This window comes from Micromys minutus, assembly GCF_963924665.1.
Source record: "Micromys minutus genome assembly, chromosome: 14".
Lineage (NCBI taxonomy): Eukaryota > Metazoa > Chordata > Mammalia > Rodentia > Muridae > Micromys > Micromys minutus.
The window spans coordinates 23914167-23932312 of NC_137983.1; the positions used below are offsets into that span (position 1 = coordinate 23914167).

The following is an 18146-nucleotide window of genomic DNA, read 5'->3' on the forward strand; positions in this document are numbered from 1 at the left end:
TAAAAGCAGCCCAGATAGTTCAAGCTCAGCTACTTTTACTCACTAAACCTTTTCGAGACAAAACCTCTCAAATCTCACCTTAATAAATCTTGGACCCATGGTCAACAGTGAAATTTCCTCTCAACAGCTTCCTGTTTAGTGCCAGAAATTCTCAACTGGATCAGCAAGCAAGGAATCCACAAAGCTTGGCCAGCACAGGTCAGCCCCTTATGCAAGGTCACCCCCCAGGAATGAAACTTTATCTGAGTCTAGTTGCTAAGAATCACAACAATATTATTCAGAGCCAGTTAGCCATGGACAGACTGGTTTGATTGTTCAAAAGGTCATTCTTGCTTTATTAACAATTGTTGAGTTGGTGCAAGGCCCCACCTTAAAAAGCAGCTTTGCTCTTGGGCTTCAGACAAAGTGCTTTCAAGCAGGGACTATTGGAAACAGAGAGGCCCTTGAGGGAGGCTGGTCCTATCATTTTACAGTTTAAAAAGTTGAAAGGCTGGGCTGAGGTAAATTGCCAGGGTTACCAGGTAGCTACAGAACCAAGCAATAAACTTACTGGCTGTGCATATAAAAACCCAACAATCAACATCTCACTATAGGAAGAAATGTATTCTTAGATGGGTTGAGGATTAAAACTGCAAATACGGGCCCTGCTGACACAGCCTACGGGGGAACACTTCTACTAAAATGCATGTTAATTTGGTTTTGGAAATACAATCATCTTATATCCCCTCCAAACAGAGTGATCAACTGTCTGTTTTATTTGATCTTCACAGCTCTAAGGAGTAAATACCTTCCCATTTTACAGATAATAAAGCATGAGCTGCCTCTGATTCACATATATGCTGTGTGGTGCTTTAAACAAAGATGGCCTCCACAAAGGAGTAGCATTAGGCTACTCCTACCTCAACGACTTGACACAGGAGTAAGAAGAAGCAAGAGTTTAGCCGGTACAGAGGGGGATCATCAACTGGAGAGCACAAAGCAGACCACACAGGTCTCCCAGTAACACTCTGCAGAGTTAATCAGAATCTCAAAGGGCCCATGTTTTCTGGAGGCAAGGTTTCTGCTAGGCTATCAGGAAGAACCCAGATGTGGCGCTTGGTCCTAAAGTCTCCCACCAACTTCCTTCCCTTGCACACACTGCTAGATTACTCAGGCTGTTCAAGCTCAAATGCATGACATCTGGTCATGACAGGCCAACATGACAGGCAGGGACAGGTGATGCCAGACATGAAGGAGACTCCAGTGTGTTTTGTGTTGGAGGCAATGGTAACATGGTATTGAGGGCAGTTTCAAAAAAAAAAAAAAAAAAAAGACTGTGTGACTGAGAATGAATAGGAAGAGGGGAGGATGGAAGCGGAGCCCAGGTCGGAAGCAAAGTCTGACAATAAACAGTGTCAGGAACAGGACAATGCAGAGAAATGGCACAGGATGAGGGTGGAGTACCTGATAGTTAATTATCAACAGGTAGAGGTGAATGGAAACAAGGAGAGGAGAGAAACCCTCATGGAAAAATGGCAGTCTTCTTAAGCACATAAAAAAACCTCATAACTCTGGGAAAACAACAGCCACACTCCACCACTTATGACTCCTGATTAGCAGATGTGACTGTCCCACCTATGTGACCCAAATCTTGGTGCCTAAGCTGCCAACTACAAGATATTGTATTTTTCTTTGTTTTCTGTTGATTAACTTGTTCCTGGATTTTAAGACTCAGCTTAAAACAAACAAAACCACCACCACAACAAAAACAACAACAATAACAACAAAACACTACTCAAAGCTAAGGTTGTATAATTCAGTACTGGAGTGTTTACCAAACATACACAAGGTCTTGGATTCACTCCCTAGAAACTCAAAAATAGAAGAATAGGGAAAGATGAGAAGGCTCCTAAAACTCAATCTTTGCTTCACATGAAGCTAATCAAATTGGAAGAAAATGCCAGAAACTACAGTCCTCCAAGGTGTGTTTTTAGTAGCTAAAATGAAGAAAAATGCTCTCATTTCCTAAATGTCCTATGTCCCGTCACTGTAGGTTGCTTTATGCCCATCAGAGTTGAATAATTCCCCTTGTTTCTGGTGACCTTGGCCTTATCAAAGGGTGTGGTTCCTTTCTATCTAGAAACACAACGAGGCTGGAAAGCACCACCTCACAAGTGGGGCAGAGCAGGGCTCCTGCATGTGTCATAGTTTGGTCTGCAGATCCGTTCCATACAGCTCAGTGGAAGCTCTGGTACCTCGGGCAGGAGGGCACTGTCAGAAAAATTTGACGTCTTATGCACAGAAGTCACCAAACACCCAACCAAAATTCAATGCTAAAAATAAGAAAAACTCTCCCTTCCCTTAGAGAGAAATGGGAAGACTTTTCTGGGGGCTAACCCTGTGACTTAACCATTCAAAGCAAAGAAACTTTAGAAGACACAGTTTAGCAAGGAGACATTGCACTGTTTGGACTTCCTGTTTGGACTGCTTGTCAGCCTGTCTGTGTGTGGGGGTGTGTACATGCAGATATCCACAAAGGCCAGAAAAGGGTGTCAAGTCCCCTGGAATTGGAGTCACAGGAAGTTGGGAGCTTCCCAACAGTTACTGGGAACCATATTGTTGTGTGTGTGTGTGTGTGTGTGTGTGTGTGTGTGTGTGTAGACACTAAACAAGAGTTCATTTGTCAGGGCAATGGTACCCTATAGTTTTGATTTATGAAAACAGCCAACTCTGACTGGAATGAAAGTGTACCAGTGGCTAAGCTCCACTGAACTCAGTGATTTTCAGTCCAGCTCCTGGCTAAAGAGCCTCCAGACAGGACGTGAAAGGCTCCAAAATGAAGTAACCCATTCCAGCCTCCAGTTCTCATGCTTGTCAGCATAGGGTGCAAACAGTAAACTCTGTGGAGCTTTGCTGTTGGAGCCCAGATAGGAAACAGAAATGCAACCCAGGTTGGGAAGCAAGTCAGTGGACAGTGAGAAATGGGGTCATTCATAAATAAATAGAGTTTCGAGGTCGAGATAGTCTCTCAGAAGCCACTGTAGCCATGGATCCAGATCTGTTTCTCCATTGTATCCACAAGTCTCCGAGACCAAGGTGGCTAATAAGACATGCGTGGGACGCTATAGGCAAAAGTGTTTACGTCTGAAGTTTAAAATCTGAAGAGGTTAAAGTCTAGAATAACTCGATGAACACGGCACTGATTGGCCTCCATTGAACTACACAATGGTTCTTTTTTTTTTTTTTTTTTTTTTCAATGACTCAATTTGTAAGGGCAACCTGCTGAACAGAAAGAAGTCTCCAGAATAATTTTGCAGCTATTTATTTCTGATGTACTATTAAGTCTAGTAACTATTAACTTCCTGGTCACTATTAAGACCAGGAAGAGAAGTGTTAATGTAGCAGGTAACGGTCTCTGGAACCCTGTCTGGAGTCTTTGCCCTGGAAGAGAGGACTTGACTTCACACCAGCTCCAGGCAGCACCAGCCATGCAAAAGGGCAAAGAACGGTCAGAAATCCTACACGCCAAAGACCCCGCCAAAATGACAAGAAAGAAAGAAAGAAAGAAAGAAAGGAAGGAAGGAAGGAAGGAAGGCAGGAAGGAAGGAAGGAAGGAAGGAAGGAAGAAAAGAAAGAGAAAGAAGGTGGAGCTGGAGGACATGTTACTTAGTGAACTAAGGCAGGCACAGGAAAACGGAACTGCTTGGCCTCAGCATGAGTCAAAATAAAGTCGTTCTCACTGGAAACAGAGAGAATGAAGGTGATCTAGGAGGGAAGGGAAAGGGAAGCTACAGTGCGAGAGCATGGTTAACATTGAGGAGTGACGGTTTGAGGTCTTCAGCCCCGCATGCTGCCAGCCGTGGTGATGCTGAACTGTGTGCGTCCGAATGGCTGGAAATTTGATTTGTTGTTTTAAACAAAACAGAAAAGCCCCCAAAACTCCTAATGTCCCAACAGAAAATGTTGATGAGGTGGCAGACACTTTTATTAGTATGATGAATTAATTGTCCCTACAGTGTGCACATCAGACACAGCATCATACTGAGTCCTTTGTAAATTCATAATTATCACTTGTCAATTAAAAACAGGTAAGTAGCGTTCCAATCAATCATGGAAACCCATGATACAGCCCTCGCTTTGGTTTGGCAGATCGTTTGGAGCTTATTTCACCTAATAAATGAAGGGAAACTTTAGAACCATTCAATACATTCAAAATGAGCTAAGTCTTAAGAAATTGAGCCTGGAGTTTGGGGGGATGTTTTCTTAAGGGCTCCAAGAGTCATATGTAAATTCTCCAGGCCTGCCTACTAAGAAAGCTAACTGTTTCCCCATAATAAATTAGACCGAAAAGAATGGGGGCAGGAGGCAGGAAAGAGGAGGGAGGGGTGAATACTGACCGTCTCTGGCTGTGGTCTCCTGTCAGTCGGTGTTGAAGCTAAGAGTTTGACAGAAAGCAACCTGTTCAAGAGGTTTGGTTTATCTTTGTTGATTCTTTCAAGTTCTTAGTAATATCAGAAGGCCAGATGGAAGCAAAGCAAGGTTTTATGAGCCAATATGTATCGTTTGGCCACACAGCCTCAACTCTCAATTTTGTGTGCAGATTCAAGGCAAGTTCAAGGTGTACCCAGAGTCTATTCATCATGGCTTCTCAGCAGGATAGGACTGGGATGCATTTCCCTACCCACCCGCTTGCCTGAGGGCACAGTGCTGGCTCCGGGGCATTTTATTGCTCATATCATGCTTCAACGTAAAAAAAAAAACATTTATTTTTATTTGTCTATTTATATATTTATTTGTGTGTGTGTGTGCACATGCACACTCGCACGCGCACACACTTAAGAGTGATGGCAAGCAGGCACAATGCAAAGAATCTTCCTTCTTCCGTAGCCTTCCTATAGGCTGGCAACAGAAGGTGTGGCCCAGATTAAAGATGAAACTTGCCCATCTCAAAAGAGCTGGATTATGTGTGCCATTCCATATCAGAGATTCAGATGAAAAATGAATTTTCCCTCTTCAAATTATTTAATTAAGAAAAGAAAAGCCCTCACACTGTACCCTGACACTTGGTGTTGGTTCATTGTAGATATAGTCAAGCTGAAAACCAAGAATAATCATCCAAAGTTCACCCTGGTCGGTGCCTTTTTATGTCATCCTTAATTACCAGAAGAAAACAATAACCAGGTCATAATTAAAGCTACCATGATATGACTATCATACATATAATCTCAAATGTATTATATATCTAACCAGGACATAATTATGATATAGTTATTCCTTATATAACTGAAAACACAGGATCTGAAAAGACTTGGGGAGGGAATAAGTATGATCAAAATATATTTAAGTTTAAAAATATTTTAATAATGAAAATAAAATTATTTTTGATTAAAGTTAAATGTATGTATTATCTAAAGCAAAATAATATTTTGTTTTAGAAATAAAATGTTAAGTAATATTAGGAAGTGAGTATTTACATACTAAAATTTATTAAGGTATTTTACAACAGGTGACAATGTGCCTTAATGGACATTTTATTATCTCAAAACTTAAATATGATGACTACTGATATTCTCTTATATGTTGTTAAATTACATGATAAAGAAATCAAGGAAAGAAAACTCAAATATTTGTACAAATGCATCCTTAACAAAATTATGATGGAAATATTCATATTAATTAAAATCCTCATTTCTGCAACTGGTCACATGGCTTTAGTGCTAATAACCACCTTCCTCTCCTACCCATTCTATGTTTCCTCCACCTCTGGCAAGAGCCACATCAGGTCTTGACTCTTTCCCTGGAGGAGTGACCCATACTTTCATTCCTGGAGGGTCTGTGCCCTTTGTCATCCTGCCTGGATTAAGCTGTTGTAGTTTCCTATTGACTTTAATAAGAGGATGTGGTAGCACCAAGAGATGCCCTAAAGGATCTACTGCACTGGAGACATAATCCTTCTTACATCCATTGTGGAGAAGCAATCCAATTTCCGAATAGTAATCTGGATCAATCACCCCTCGTAATAATGTTATTCCCTTCTCAGCCTTGGCTTAAGGGCATCAGAAGCCCTAAGTAGGCAGAAGGGAGTCTAGGTGTCTGGCTCAGTGGAATGTTTGTTGTGGCTCCTGGCAGGAGCTCTCTCCCATCTGCAAACCAAATTTCTAGGCCAGCAGAGTTTAAGGCCATGGGCACAGAAAATAAAAAATTTCCTTATGGGTCACTAGAGGTGATAGTGAGTTGAACTACCTTTTCCATCCTCTGCTGAATCCTGGCTATGGAAAAATTGTACTATAGCTTAGACGTTAATATAGGTTGATGTCTATATGCAGATGAGGGCTGGCACTACTTAGGTCAAGACGATACATGATTGGGCGGTAGAGAGTGGGGCGGGGACAAAGTTCTGGTAAGGAGGTAGGAAGGGGAAGGAGCTGTGGAGCCAACATGGCGGCGGGTGTGGATATTCTTCTTTACACATAAATACAGGTTGTTATGAGTATTCTTGCGTGTTCTTTGATGTGGTGACTTAATTGAGCTCAAAAGAGAGTGTACTGGCGGGACACACAAAGCCTGCCTCGGAATTGGGAAGTGAATGTGCCAAGGGCGGTAACAAAGTGAGTAAAAGCAGCATGCTGGGACGCTGGTGGACCAACTGGGTCAGAAGCAGCCAGGGCAGGTGGAGCAGACCGCCTGGGTCAAAAGGAAGCTGGCGTCTGAGGGGACGTGGGGACAGCGTGGAGCCGCTGAGATAAAGTTACGCCTTGGTGCCATGTGGCTCTAATGATGCCGGCACTAGCACGGGATAAATGTTACCCTGCTTTTAATATTTACCGCAACACATTAATTCAAAGACTATAGCACTTCTGGGCAACCCAGAGGTCTTCAGGCTTCTGCCACCTGGTTAGTGCTATAACCGTGTTTTCAAAAGGCCATTCCATCTTTCTATCAGGCCGGCTGCTTCCATGACGGTGGAGAGGTAAGGTATTCTGTAAACCCATGGATGGTAGTTTTGACAGAAGCATTACATGAAGAAAAAGCAAATCCATAACCACAAGAAGCAGCTGCTCTAGTAAGGACAAAGCATTGCCTTTTCCACAGAGGAAATGGTCCAGTGTAGTTAACCTGGTCAGAGCTGCTCACTCCACAGGATGGTGCCATGTCTGAGACTCTGTGCTGTTTCTGATGTTGGCAGATCTGGCACTCAGCAACAGTTGTAGTCAGGTCAGCCTTGGTGAGTAGAAGCCCTTGTCGTGCCCATGCATACCCTCCATCTCTGCCACCAGGGCCACTTTGCTCATGTTCCCATGGGCAATGGCAGGGATGGCTGGGGAAAGAGGCTGATGTGCTTGATTACTGAAATCTTTCTCTGCTGGCGTCACCTTTTGAAGATCGCTTACATGTGGCACAAGTATCTTCACATCCTTCCCAATTTGGAGAGATCTCTTCACACACTTCTTCCCCAGATGTCTTTCTTACAAATTTCACAACTGTACTTTTTCCAAGTCCCTGGGCACCCAGCAAATCCATTGGCTTCAGCTCATGGATCAGTGGCAGTTCACATCTGGACATTTCTTCCTTCAAACAAACTGTCTGACAATGTACATTGCCTGCAGTTCTGCCCACTGTGAAGATGTCACTTCACTGATGTCATTCAGCGTTGTCTCAGAAAAGTGGTTGTCATGCTGTACCTGTCCATTTCTGGGCAATGTCTACATAGTGCGTAGAATCAGACCCTAGTCTTCTTTTCTTCATCCAACTGATCATAGAACATACCCCAGAGGCTGTACTGTATGCTTGGGAGCAGACAGCATCGTAACAGGAGTAAAAACTATAGGTTTCTTAATGTAATTTTTTCCCCGCCTTCAGGACTCCCTAGGCCCTGTCACATATATACCACTTCCATTTGATAATGGATTTCTGCTGTGCACGGCCTATTGTGACTTGATGGGTCAGAGAACACCAGCTCATGATGGGAAACTCAACCTGCATGGTAACTTTGTGACCAACTGTCAAGCATTCCGTTTCCACCAAGGCCAACAGCAGGCTAAGACCTGTCTGTCAGAGGGAGAAGAGTTGTCTGTAGGTGATGGTAGAGCCTTGCTCCAAAATCCCAAAGGTTTCTTCTGTGATTCACCTTGAGGGACCTGCCAAAGGCTCCAAACAGCATTGACACCTCAAGTGCCATTAATCGTGCTGGATCATATGGCCCAAGGGGTAGAGCAGCCTGCATAGCAATCTGGACCTACTGAAGAGCCCTGTCCTGTTCCAGGCCTCATTCAAAGTTAGCAGCTTTCTGAGTCACTTGGAATACAGGCTGAAGTAACACACCCACATGAGGAATAGGCTGTCTTCAGAATCCAAACAGGTCCACTCAATGTCACAACACTCAGCACTTCTTTCGGGTTGGTAGCAGGGCCCAAGTGCAATAACTTACTCTTCACCTAAGAAGGAATATCTTTACATGACACACACCACTGGACTTTTTGAATTGTTGGTTGGATTTCTTATCCTTTGATGAGAATGTGTTACAACAAAGTCCAAAGTAGTCGCTCCCTCTCGCTTATTTGGACTGATCAGCATAACATCATCAATACAGTGCACCAATGTGATATTTTTTGGAAGAGACATATTATCCAGATCTCTTTGATCAAATGACACAGGGATGGAGAGTTCATATGCCCTTGAGTAAAACTGTAAAGGTATATTGCTGGCCTTGCCAACTGAAAGATTCTGGTGGTCTTTATGGATAGATACCAAGAAAAAAGTATTTGCTAGATCAACAGCTGCATACCATGTACAAGAAGATGTGTTAATCTGCTCAAGTAAGGACACCACATCGAGTACTGATGCTGCAAACGGTGACCCACTACTTGATTATGTTTTCAATAGTCATTCTTCATGAGCCACATGTCTTCTGTACTGGCCAGATGGGAAAGTTAAATGGAGATGTGGTGGGAACCACCATTTCTGCATATTTCAAGTCCTTCAGGGTGGCACTCATTTCTTCAGTTTCTCCCTGGAATGTGAAACTGTCTTCAATTCACTCTTTTCCCTGGTGAAGACAACTCCAATGGCTTCCATTTAGCCTTTCCAACCATAATCTTCCTCACTCCACAAGTCAATGTAGGGTAACACCAAAGTCTAAATGAATCTATCCCAATTACACATTCTGAATCTAGGAAATGAACTACAGGGTCTACTGTTTCACCTGACTTTCATATAAGCCCCTTCTTTAACTTGAGGGCCACAATGTTTTGGGGATCTTCTAGAATTAGTGTCAATTAGAATCTGTGTCCAACAGACCCAGAAATTCTGATTGTTTCCTTTTCCCCAGGATACAGTTAACCTGGTAAAAGGCCAGGTGTTTTATTAAGGTCCTTCCTTAGGGGTACCTGGCCATTTCTTCACTCAAAGGATCTGCAAACTAGTTTAAGTCTGATATAGGCAGCGATTGACTTTTACCATGGTCCTTCATTTGTTTGAGAGTGTTTCCACTAACACATAGTAACTAGAAATACAGTGGGGTTTTTTTTCTTCTTTTTTTCTAGTTCATGCCTGGAAACACCATATTGATTAGCCAATACCCAAAGTCCATACAAGTCATGCCATTATAAAATGTACTTTATGTGCCTAGCCCATTACTGGTCAGGCTATTATGAACATTGCTTTGTCTATGTTGGCCATTATGATAACTATGATCACCTCACCTTTGGCAATTCAATGCTGCCACCTGGCCCCTTTGGGTCCCAATTAAACCTACTTATTGCATTTAATTCATCCAATTCAGCAGTAATGTCTCCAACCCTAAGGTCTGACACAAGGAAAAAGGAAAGAAAGCTCTTCAAATGTGCCGGGGGCCCTTCACCAATTTAACTGTCTTACATAAGATTAGTGAAGGGCACATCTTTCTGGGCCTATTCATGTGAAGGATTGCATATCCACTCTAGCACTGCAATTTCCCTGAGTCTTAAAAGCCCTTCATCAACAGTAAACCAAAGGATATCAGACGTCTCCAGCTTCTTTTCAGTAGGCCATCTTTTGACAAATGCTTTACCAACCATTCAAACAAAATGTTCACATCCCCTTTAACTGAGCAAACGTCCATATTAAATCTAGAGCCTCCATTCAGTGGGACCATATCAATAAACTCAGTTTTATGTTTCTTCCACATTATCCACACCCTCAAACCCCCACACATACTTCCTAGAGTTCTGCATAATTGAATTAGCAAATTTGTTAAACTCTTTAGTAGTGTATGGGGTGCACTTCCTTGTGTTTACACGTTCTACCTCTCTTCTAGGAACCTGCTTAACCTTAAGTGTGATTATAGGTCTAGAGGCAAGTAATGGTGGTCCCTCAGGGACACCAGTATTGTCTTGGCTGGCATCTCTTTCACAGAAAGTTACCGCTGGTTTAGCAGACAACAAAGGTCAAAAGTGAAAAGGGCAATATTTCAGAGGGGGTGGTGTGAGTCTATCTTCTGAGGGCAGAGAGATTAAGACCTCAGGTAAGATAAACCTTTGAGAGCCTGAGGGTTCAAAGTTCTCAACTTCAATAGGGTCCTTTCACATAGCTCCATTCCAAGCTCCAGGACCCATTCTTTACCAGTTAATGTCTGTACTCTAACTGCCAACATCCTCCAAGGCTGGGACTTGAATTTTCATTGTTATTCAGTCAACCTTACAATGAGGGCTTTGGTTTGATTTTCTTTAACTTGGGCTCTGTGGCTGCCAGAGAGAAGATTCTCTTCCAGGACACACTAAGAAACCTTTAGGCTATTCATGTGCACTTGGAGCAGGTCAGTTTTATCACTGAGATCATTGTTGTTCTTCACAATCATCAAGCTCCTTATTTTTCCATAAATTGTCAAATATTTTCTATACAGGGTCACCAAACCCGTTGCCTTTCACAGTTGGTGAACCAGGACAGCCAATGCACTCATCTCTTTCCGTTTATAAAAGGGTTCACACAATGGGCTTTTAATATTTTTTTTTAACTTCAAGGAGAAGCTTCAATATTTGTAGGTTTTGGCATATTAGAAATCCTATTCCACATATTTCTAAAATGCATATTATACTTCTGTTGTTCTAGAACCACTTCTGGTACCAAAATCTTTATTAGTCGGCATTCTTTAGAGGAACAGAACACATAAATGTATATACATACAGACATATACATGTATATACACACATATAAAGAGGATTTTAGAATGGCTGATAGGCTGTGGTGCATTTAGTTTGACAATGTCTGTCTACTAATAAAAGGTCTAAGAATCCAGTAGTTGTTCAGCCCATAAGCCTGGCTGTCTCACCTGGATTCAGTAGATGCCGGAATCTTGAGGAAGTGGCTCTAAAGCCAGTGAAGGAATGGACTTGCCGGTGAGGGTGAGGGTAAACAGGCAAAAACTAAAAATCTTCCTTCTTTGATGTCCTCTATATAAGCTGCCAGCAGAAGGTGTGTCCCCAGTTAAAGGTGGATTGTCCCACCTCAAACAGTCTGGATTTAAAGTGGGTCCTCTCAATTTAAATGATTTCATTAAGGAAAAGAAATCCCTCATGGGTGTACCCAGCTGCTTGGGTTTAGTTCATTCCAGATGTGGTCAAGCTGACAACCAGGAATAGCCATCTGAAACCTCTGCCTCTGCGGGGACCCCATGAGTAGTCACCGTACTTCTGACATTATGCACCACTGGCTGCTTTCTGTTCCTTCAGATGTTTTTCTACAGGGTTTCTGTCAGCATCATGTCTGCCTCCACAAGTCACCTGCTGCTCCTCACACGGGCACTATAGGGGACGGTCACTCTTCCGAGGACACCCGCCCTACCACGCAATTCCAGTTTCTAGATTCTTCCTTTGTATCACAGACTACAAATGGGGGTGCTATGCTTATCTGTGGCTTTGCCCGTTTACTGGGTCCCCACAAAGGTAGGAATAGAGCTCAGCTTGTTCCCTATTTACTCCAGACCTGCATCTTGGAGGTGGAAACATCTCTGCAAATCTATTTAGCCAGTCAGTTCCTTTGACAGAAGGTTTTCGTGCCTCAGTTTCCTGGCCTGTAAGACGAGTGCCAACTCTGGGCAGATGTGCACAAGGCCAATGCTGAGGGGACCCACATGGATGGCCTTTCTTCTCCTTGGTTCCAAAGTTAACAAATGACATTTTAGCTGACAGTGATTGATTAAAAACTACTAACCATTAGCCACCAAAGAGGAAGCTAGAATGCCTGGCCTTCTTTTCTCGGTTTTGACTCCTCTACAAACCTTCTTCTCACTAAGGTCCTAAAACCTAGGGACTAAAACTGGGATTTGGACACATTCCAAGACCTCCTCTTACTGACTGTGTTATTTTGAGATTACTGTTTTTACAAAGTTTAGACCTCAGAGGCTGCTCGTGAGTATAAAAAGAAGATGTCAAAACAGTTTACCTATGATGTTCACCGTACTATCCACTTCATTTTTTATAGCTGAAGTCAGGACCGCATACTCAGGAGAAAAGCCACTTACTCCATTACTAAGCCCCAAAGATGACTCAACTGGTTCTTGCTAGGAAGAAGAAAAGAAAAAAGAATTGAGAACACTTCCTTCCTCTCCCCTTTCTTAGCTTCAATTCTCCCCCTGTCTAATTGGTTGAATCCTGGGGTTATTCATTCATGCCATGCCCCAAATGCATCCCCTGTCTCTTTGAATCAGCCTGACATTAAAGAAGCTAGCTCTTCGGATTCTTTCATTTTCCTTCAAGGAAATGTTCTCAGTACATCTGGCTTGCCCTCAGGAAATACCTGCAGCTGCAGATACACAGAGGACTGTTCTGTGGTTGGATGGGAGCTTGCAGCTCTGACACAAGAGTCTCTGCACGGGAGCCTCCTCTGAGGGAGCGCTCAGAAGAACCCGCTCCTGGATTCCTGCAGAAGGCAGGCCTCTGCACTGGCAGACACTTCTTAACATAAACTCTGCCTAGATAACAAACCAGTGAGCACTCAGGCATACTTTGTGCTGGGGTCCGGCCACTTGAGCACACTGCACTGGTGGTCCGATGATACTATGAGCCTTAGCCTTAGCTGAAGTCTCCTCTCACTGGCCTATAACCAGACAGGTAGTCCCAGCTCCACAGCTTCACATTAGTGCTCTTCTTGTGCCTAAAACTCCCACCCAGCCCAAGAAGCTGCATAGTGACACTGACTACAACACTGTCATTCCTTCCCTTGTTTTAACTCTGCATCTTCTTCATTCAAGAGTACTTGAGCCCTCCACTCCCTGAGAATCCCAACCAATCAAGGAAAGTCAGCCCCGCAGTACACTTGATTCTCAGCACTTTGACGAAGGTACTTCCCTCCGGTAAGACTACATTTGTTTCAGAGATAGCAATAAGCCAGACAAAAGCCACATAGTGGGACAACTCCCGGGGAATCCAAAATGGAAGAAGAAGCTTGAGGAGGAGAGTGGAAACATGGCTGCAAGCAGAGGAGCACTGTGAGTAAAGTGGCAAATTCAGGAGCATTGGGCATTCAAAGGCATAGGGGGGCAATCTTATCAGTTGGTCACACTGGGGAATGGAGATCCAACTCCATACGGTCTTCATGATCCTCTGGCAAACTCCCTTAATGAGTCTGTCTTTAGGGCATCATTTTGATGTTCAGCTTAGCTTAAGGAAAACAAAACAAAACAAACAAACAAGAAGCCCTCACTGTAGGGTATACCCATTATACCAAAGGTCAAATACTCAGAAGGCCCCAGGGCAGGCCCAATGAGGAAAAATTCCACTCCTTTCTCTCTTCGCATCTTGTATTTTCCCCTCCTTAGTAAGTTCCAATAGAAGGCTTGTTCTTTCAGGGAGAGGGGGAGGAACCTTACCAGTTTTCCTTCCTTTATGGTCAAATATCTTAACAAACGCCTGCCTTTGCTAACCCCACCTTCTCATGAACACCCTTAGGAAGGCCTATAGTCCTAGTTCACCTCCACCTGCAGAATGAAGCCCCCAGAGGACTCGCTAAGAAGAGGATGCTGGAATCAGACCACGTGACCATGCCTGGCACCTATGTTTCTCACAGGCCAAATTTAACCCTTTAATCCACCCCTGAGTCTTTGTAGTCATGTGGGAGCTCAGAATGGGAATGGAAGCCATACCGCGGATTGAGAAGCTTATAAAAGACGAATATCGACAAGGCAGTTATTCTTAAATTACACTCACTACCATCAAAGGTAACCAACAAAACTGTTCTTCCAAAATCCAGCGGCCTTTCTCAGGCACAGGACAGCGTGGACTATGCCTCCCTCCGGAAAACCTGAATCGCCCGCAGCTGCTGCGCATGCGCACTTCACTCTGATTCCATCTTTCCTTTATGGCTCTCTATGGCCCCTGTTCCATTTTTCCTTCCCCAATTATGTCCCATGTTCCATTATCCCTGCCATTTCCTCAGTTCCTCCCTAAGAAACTAAGTACGGAGCTCTAAACGGAGGACAGGAAGAACTGCTTCTGTACGTTCTCTTTTTGTTTCCTTTTCAAATAGTCATCCTATTTCTGGTTTTCTTATCAAAGTAATAAACCAGCCAGGTTTGCGCTATGCAAAAATTGAACTATTCTGACTTTGCAACAGAGTCTGCTAAGTGTTTCACGTGATCTACAGCTTAACTGCTGGTGACAAATGATACTTTTTGTCACTTTTCATGAGAGAAAAGAAATATGATTCACGCAGTTAGTTTTCCAAGGGCATGCTACTTTTAGCCTGTTGTGATGCAGGGACTGAGCCAAGCCCTTTTGCTCCTGCTGTATGTTCAAATGCCTAGTCTTCTGCACCCATGCAGACAGAGAACAGGATGGATGGGCGGCTGCTGCTTCTCTCGGCCTACCTGGAGCAGAACATTCAACTAACGGCTACTGAGAGACTATTTGGAACGTGCCTCACTCTTCCTACAACCGCTCTGGGAAAACTCATTGGTTCTGTCACCCCAGAGCATCTGTTCGCAACCAGTGAGTCATGAACTGCTCGGGGAGGTCAATGACCCCTTCACGTCATTGGATATCAGATATCCTGCGAATCAAAGGTTTAGATTATGATTCTTAAAAGTAGCACAGTTGAAGTTATGAAGTAGCAGTGAAAATAATGTTACGGTTGGGGGGTCACCACAACATGAGGAACTGTATTAAAGGGTTGCAGCATTAGGAAGGCTGAGATGCAGTGCTCCCGTGGACAAGAGGGTAACGTGTAGAACAGCATGTGCCCTGACAAACCTCCTTCCAGGGTGTGGCACCTGGGACCATTTGGTCCCAGAAGAGAAGCTTCTTCAAGACCCCAACCAAAACTTTTAAATGATTAGAAATGGGAATATCAAAAGTTAAGAGGTTAAAAAAAAACACTAATAAAAGAGGTAAGGGGTTCTCTGACCTCCACTAAGTACACTCCACACTGTGACCACGTGGGCATACACACAAATAGACACTAAGGAATGTGAGGCAAACATCTTTACAAAGCCCCCCAAAACCTTAAGAACCCGAGGGTTCCAAACTGTGGGAAGAGGTGATGGTTCTCTGTGAACATGCACAGAGGTGGTGTAAAAGATGGATGGCCTGTCCCTGTCATCTCTGGTGGCCCACTGCTGTGTGTAACAATTCTTCTTCACTCTACCACCACACCGGAGCCTAGCCCAGTGAGTCCTGAGCATCATGTTAGAGGTGCTCTTATAAGACAGCTTACCTGTGGCTACCTGGGTTTCTAAGCCTCTTGCCTCACTCCAACAAAATCAAACAAACAATCTCAGGCAGAGCCTCTCTGCAGCGCCAAATTAACCCTGCCAAATACTTAGGCTCAAAGACATCTTCTGTAATAACAGAATCTAAGACCTGGGGTAGATTAAAGGGTTTTTAAGTAAAAGGGTGAGTGGCGGCTACCCTTAGCAGCTGTAAAACAGGCTCACTTTGGTTGTCTCTGGCCTTGGCTTGCTTGATAGGCTTGCCATCTAGCTTGGCTTGGTGGCAGAGGAGCCAGCAGCAACGGAGCCAAGGGGTGGGACACTGCATCCCTCTGCTCCAAGTCCCTTCTGCCTCACCCCTGTGCTAAAGCGCTGTCTAGATCAGTCCTCCCAGGCCCCAGTGGAATGGCCTTGAGAACATTTCCCACCTCTACCAACCTCCTATCTCAAAATGCTCTCTCAAAGTTAATTTGAGGACCGCAGATTTAATGGTACCTCTAGGTCTCTGTTCAAAGGGCCAGGCTGAGCTTCATAAACAAAGGCAGGGGAAGAACCTCAGAGGGTGCAGAGACCCACCTCAGCATCACAGAGAACAAAAACTGCCACACAGCCTCCTGCCTTCCTTCACTCCCCCCCCCCCCCGAACCCCCGAGGCAAGGCTGTCTTTACTCATCTCTGACTGACCAGCTTCCCCTTGGCTCATTCCTCCCTCCCCTTTCTTTCCCTTCATCTCAGAGGATTTCTGTGTTGGAACAGGGCCTCCCTGCTTTCAAGACTTGCAATGTCACTCTGAAGTGAAGGGTCACACCTTTGGGCCTCGGACACTTAGCATGACCTCTGCTTGCCAAGGCTCTCCCATTTCACTCACAGACAAATCCAGGCCTTGTATTCCATCACTGTATCTTCCTCGTTTAACCTCTCCTGTCCTCGACCTCCATACTCTGAAGAAATGTCCCCTGGGCTCCATCCCAATGGTCACCACCTTTGTCTATACTTGCTACTGTGTCATCTGTCATTTTCTTCCTTTTACCCTGAACCACTGGTCTCTAAACCTTTGCCCCAAGTAGTTCAACTTTATTTCCTAACGCTATTCGTAGAAGTGTGAACAGGGCTTCCTGGCAAGGAGCTGTGTCTAGAAAGACTGATGCACTGACTAGAACTTGAGTAAGATAAAGAGACTGGAATAATGGAGGACTCAGTAGGTCATCTTGAGCTGGCATTAGCCTCCTTAAGAGTTTTCTTTGCCCCACACTGTGTCAGAACTAACATGGTTGTGACCAGTCAACAAGAACGTTTTGAACTACGTTGCCGTATCATACTAGCTTCTGACAACTCCAAAACTAAGAATGCCATCAGATATGGGGCCTGTGGTAAAGTTGCCCCAGCTCACCACAAAAAACCTCTCTGATTCACTCACCAATGTGTTTTAAGCTTGCCTTGACTCAGTATTTTCTGGATTTTGCATGACTATACCATCTCATAAAACTTCCCATCGTGGAACATGGAACTTAGAGTGACCTAAACCTATGTTCCAGAGCCATGATCACTCAAATTTAGCTCTAGGATAAACCGTCTTCTCTTTCCTCTAAGGTGAAAACTATTCTTTCTGTGCCCATAGAAGTGACTTAGCCCAGCAGTGGGGGAGGGGCCAGAACGGTCAGTGATGGCTCCTAACCTGCTTTATCTTTCTAGGAGCAGCTCTGGTGTGTTTTCAAGTAGACCACAGATACAGGTTCCCTGGGAATCACGCTTTCAAACCTGAAGTGTTTTCCCAAACAGGAAGGGGCTGCTGCCCTAACCGGCCTGTCTAATCAGGGATGCACTACCACAGGAAGCAGCCTTGTGAAGAGAAGTCTGCAGAATGGGTTCCAGCTATGTGACTTCTCCCTACATGGCTGCCCCCAGAACTAACACAGACCAGTGACTTCCACCAAATGACATTAGGCCTCTTTCTATTCTGTTTCCATGGGAACGCTGGTGCGTTGATCTGGAAATGCTTGCATGTTTACCTGCAAACAACCCCAGAGGCAGGACGCCCTTGTTAATATCCATCTTACCTGTACATCTTTATTTCCCATTGTTCTCCACACAAAGCCCCTAATTAAATTAAGACAGCTTCCATATTCATCTAGAGAAAACCAAATAACTCTGACCTTTACAACTTCATTCATGAAGCATCCTCCTAGGAAAAGAGGATTGTCCAATCTGGGCCACATATCCCTCCTGAGAATTTGGCTCAAGTTCTGCAGCTTCCAAAAGACTAAGGCATGGAATTCACAAACTCCAGCAAGCTATGCCATCTTGGGAAAATGACTCAGCCCCTATGCCTGTACTTCCTGGATATGGAAAATGGAAAAACTCTGACCATCACAGGAAGAGCTAAGTAAGGTAATATCACTTAGAAGAACTAAGAATTGTCAACACCTACTGCCCTACCTACTTTTAGCCTTATTGTTCTTGGTCTTGCCTGCATGGAACAGAGCAGTCT

The 18146-nt window shown here is 44.1% G+C and overlaps 1 protein-coding gene across 5 annotated transcripts in view; it reads right to left on the bottom strand.

Annotated features, from left to right (window-relative positions):
• Positions 1 to 18146, bottom strand: part of IRF2 (interferon regulatory factor 2) — a 104801-nt gene that overhangs the window by 15410 nt on the left and 71245 nt on the right. For all 5 annotated transcript variants that reach the window (XM_080928286.1, XM_080928288.1, XM_080928289.1 and 2 more), the window contains one exon: positions 12397 to 12514. In XM_080928286.1, the coding sequence (XP_080784412.1) occupies positions 12397 to 12514 (118 nt within the window). The remainder of the gene's footprint in view (positions 1 to 12396; positions 12515 to 18146) is intronic.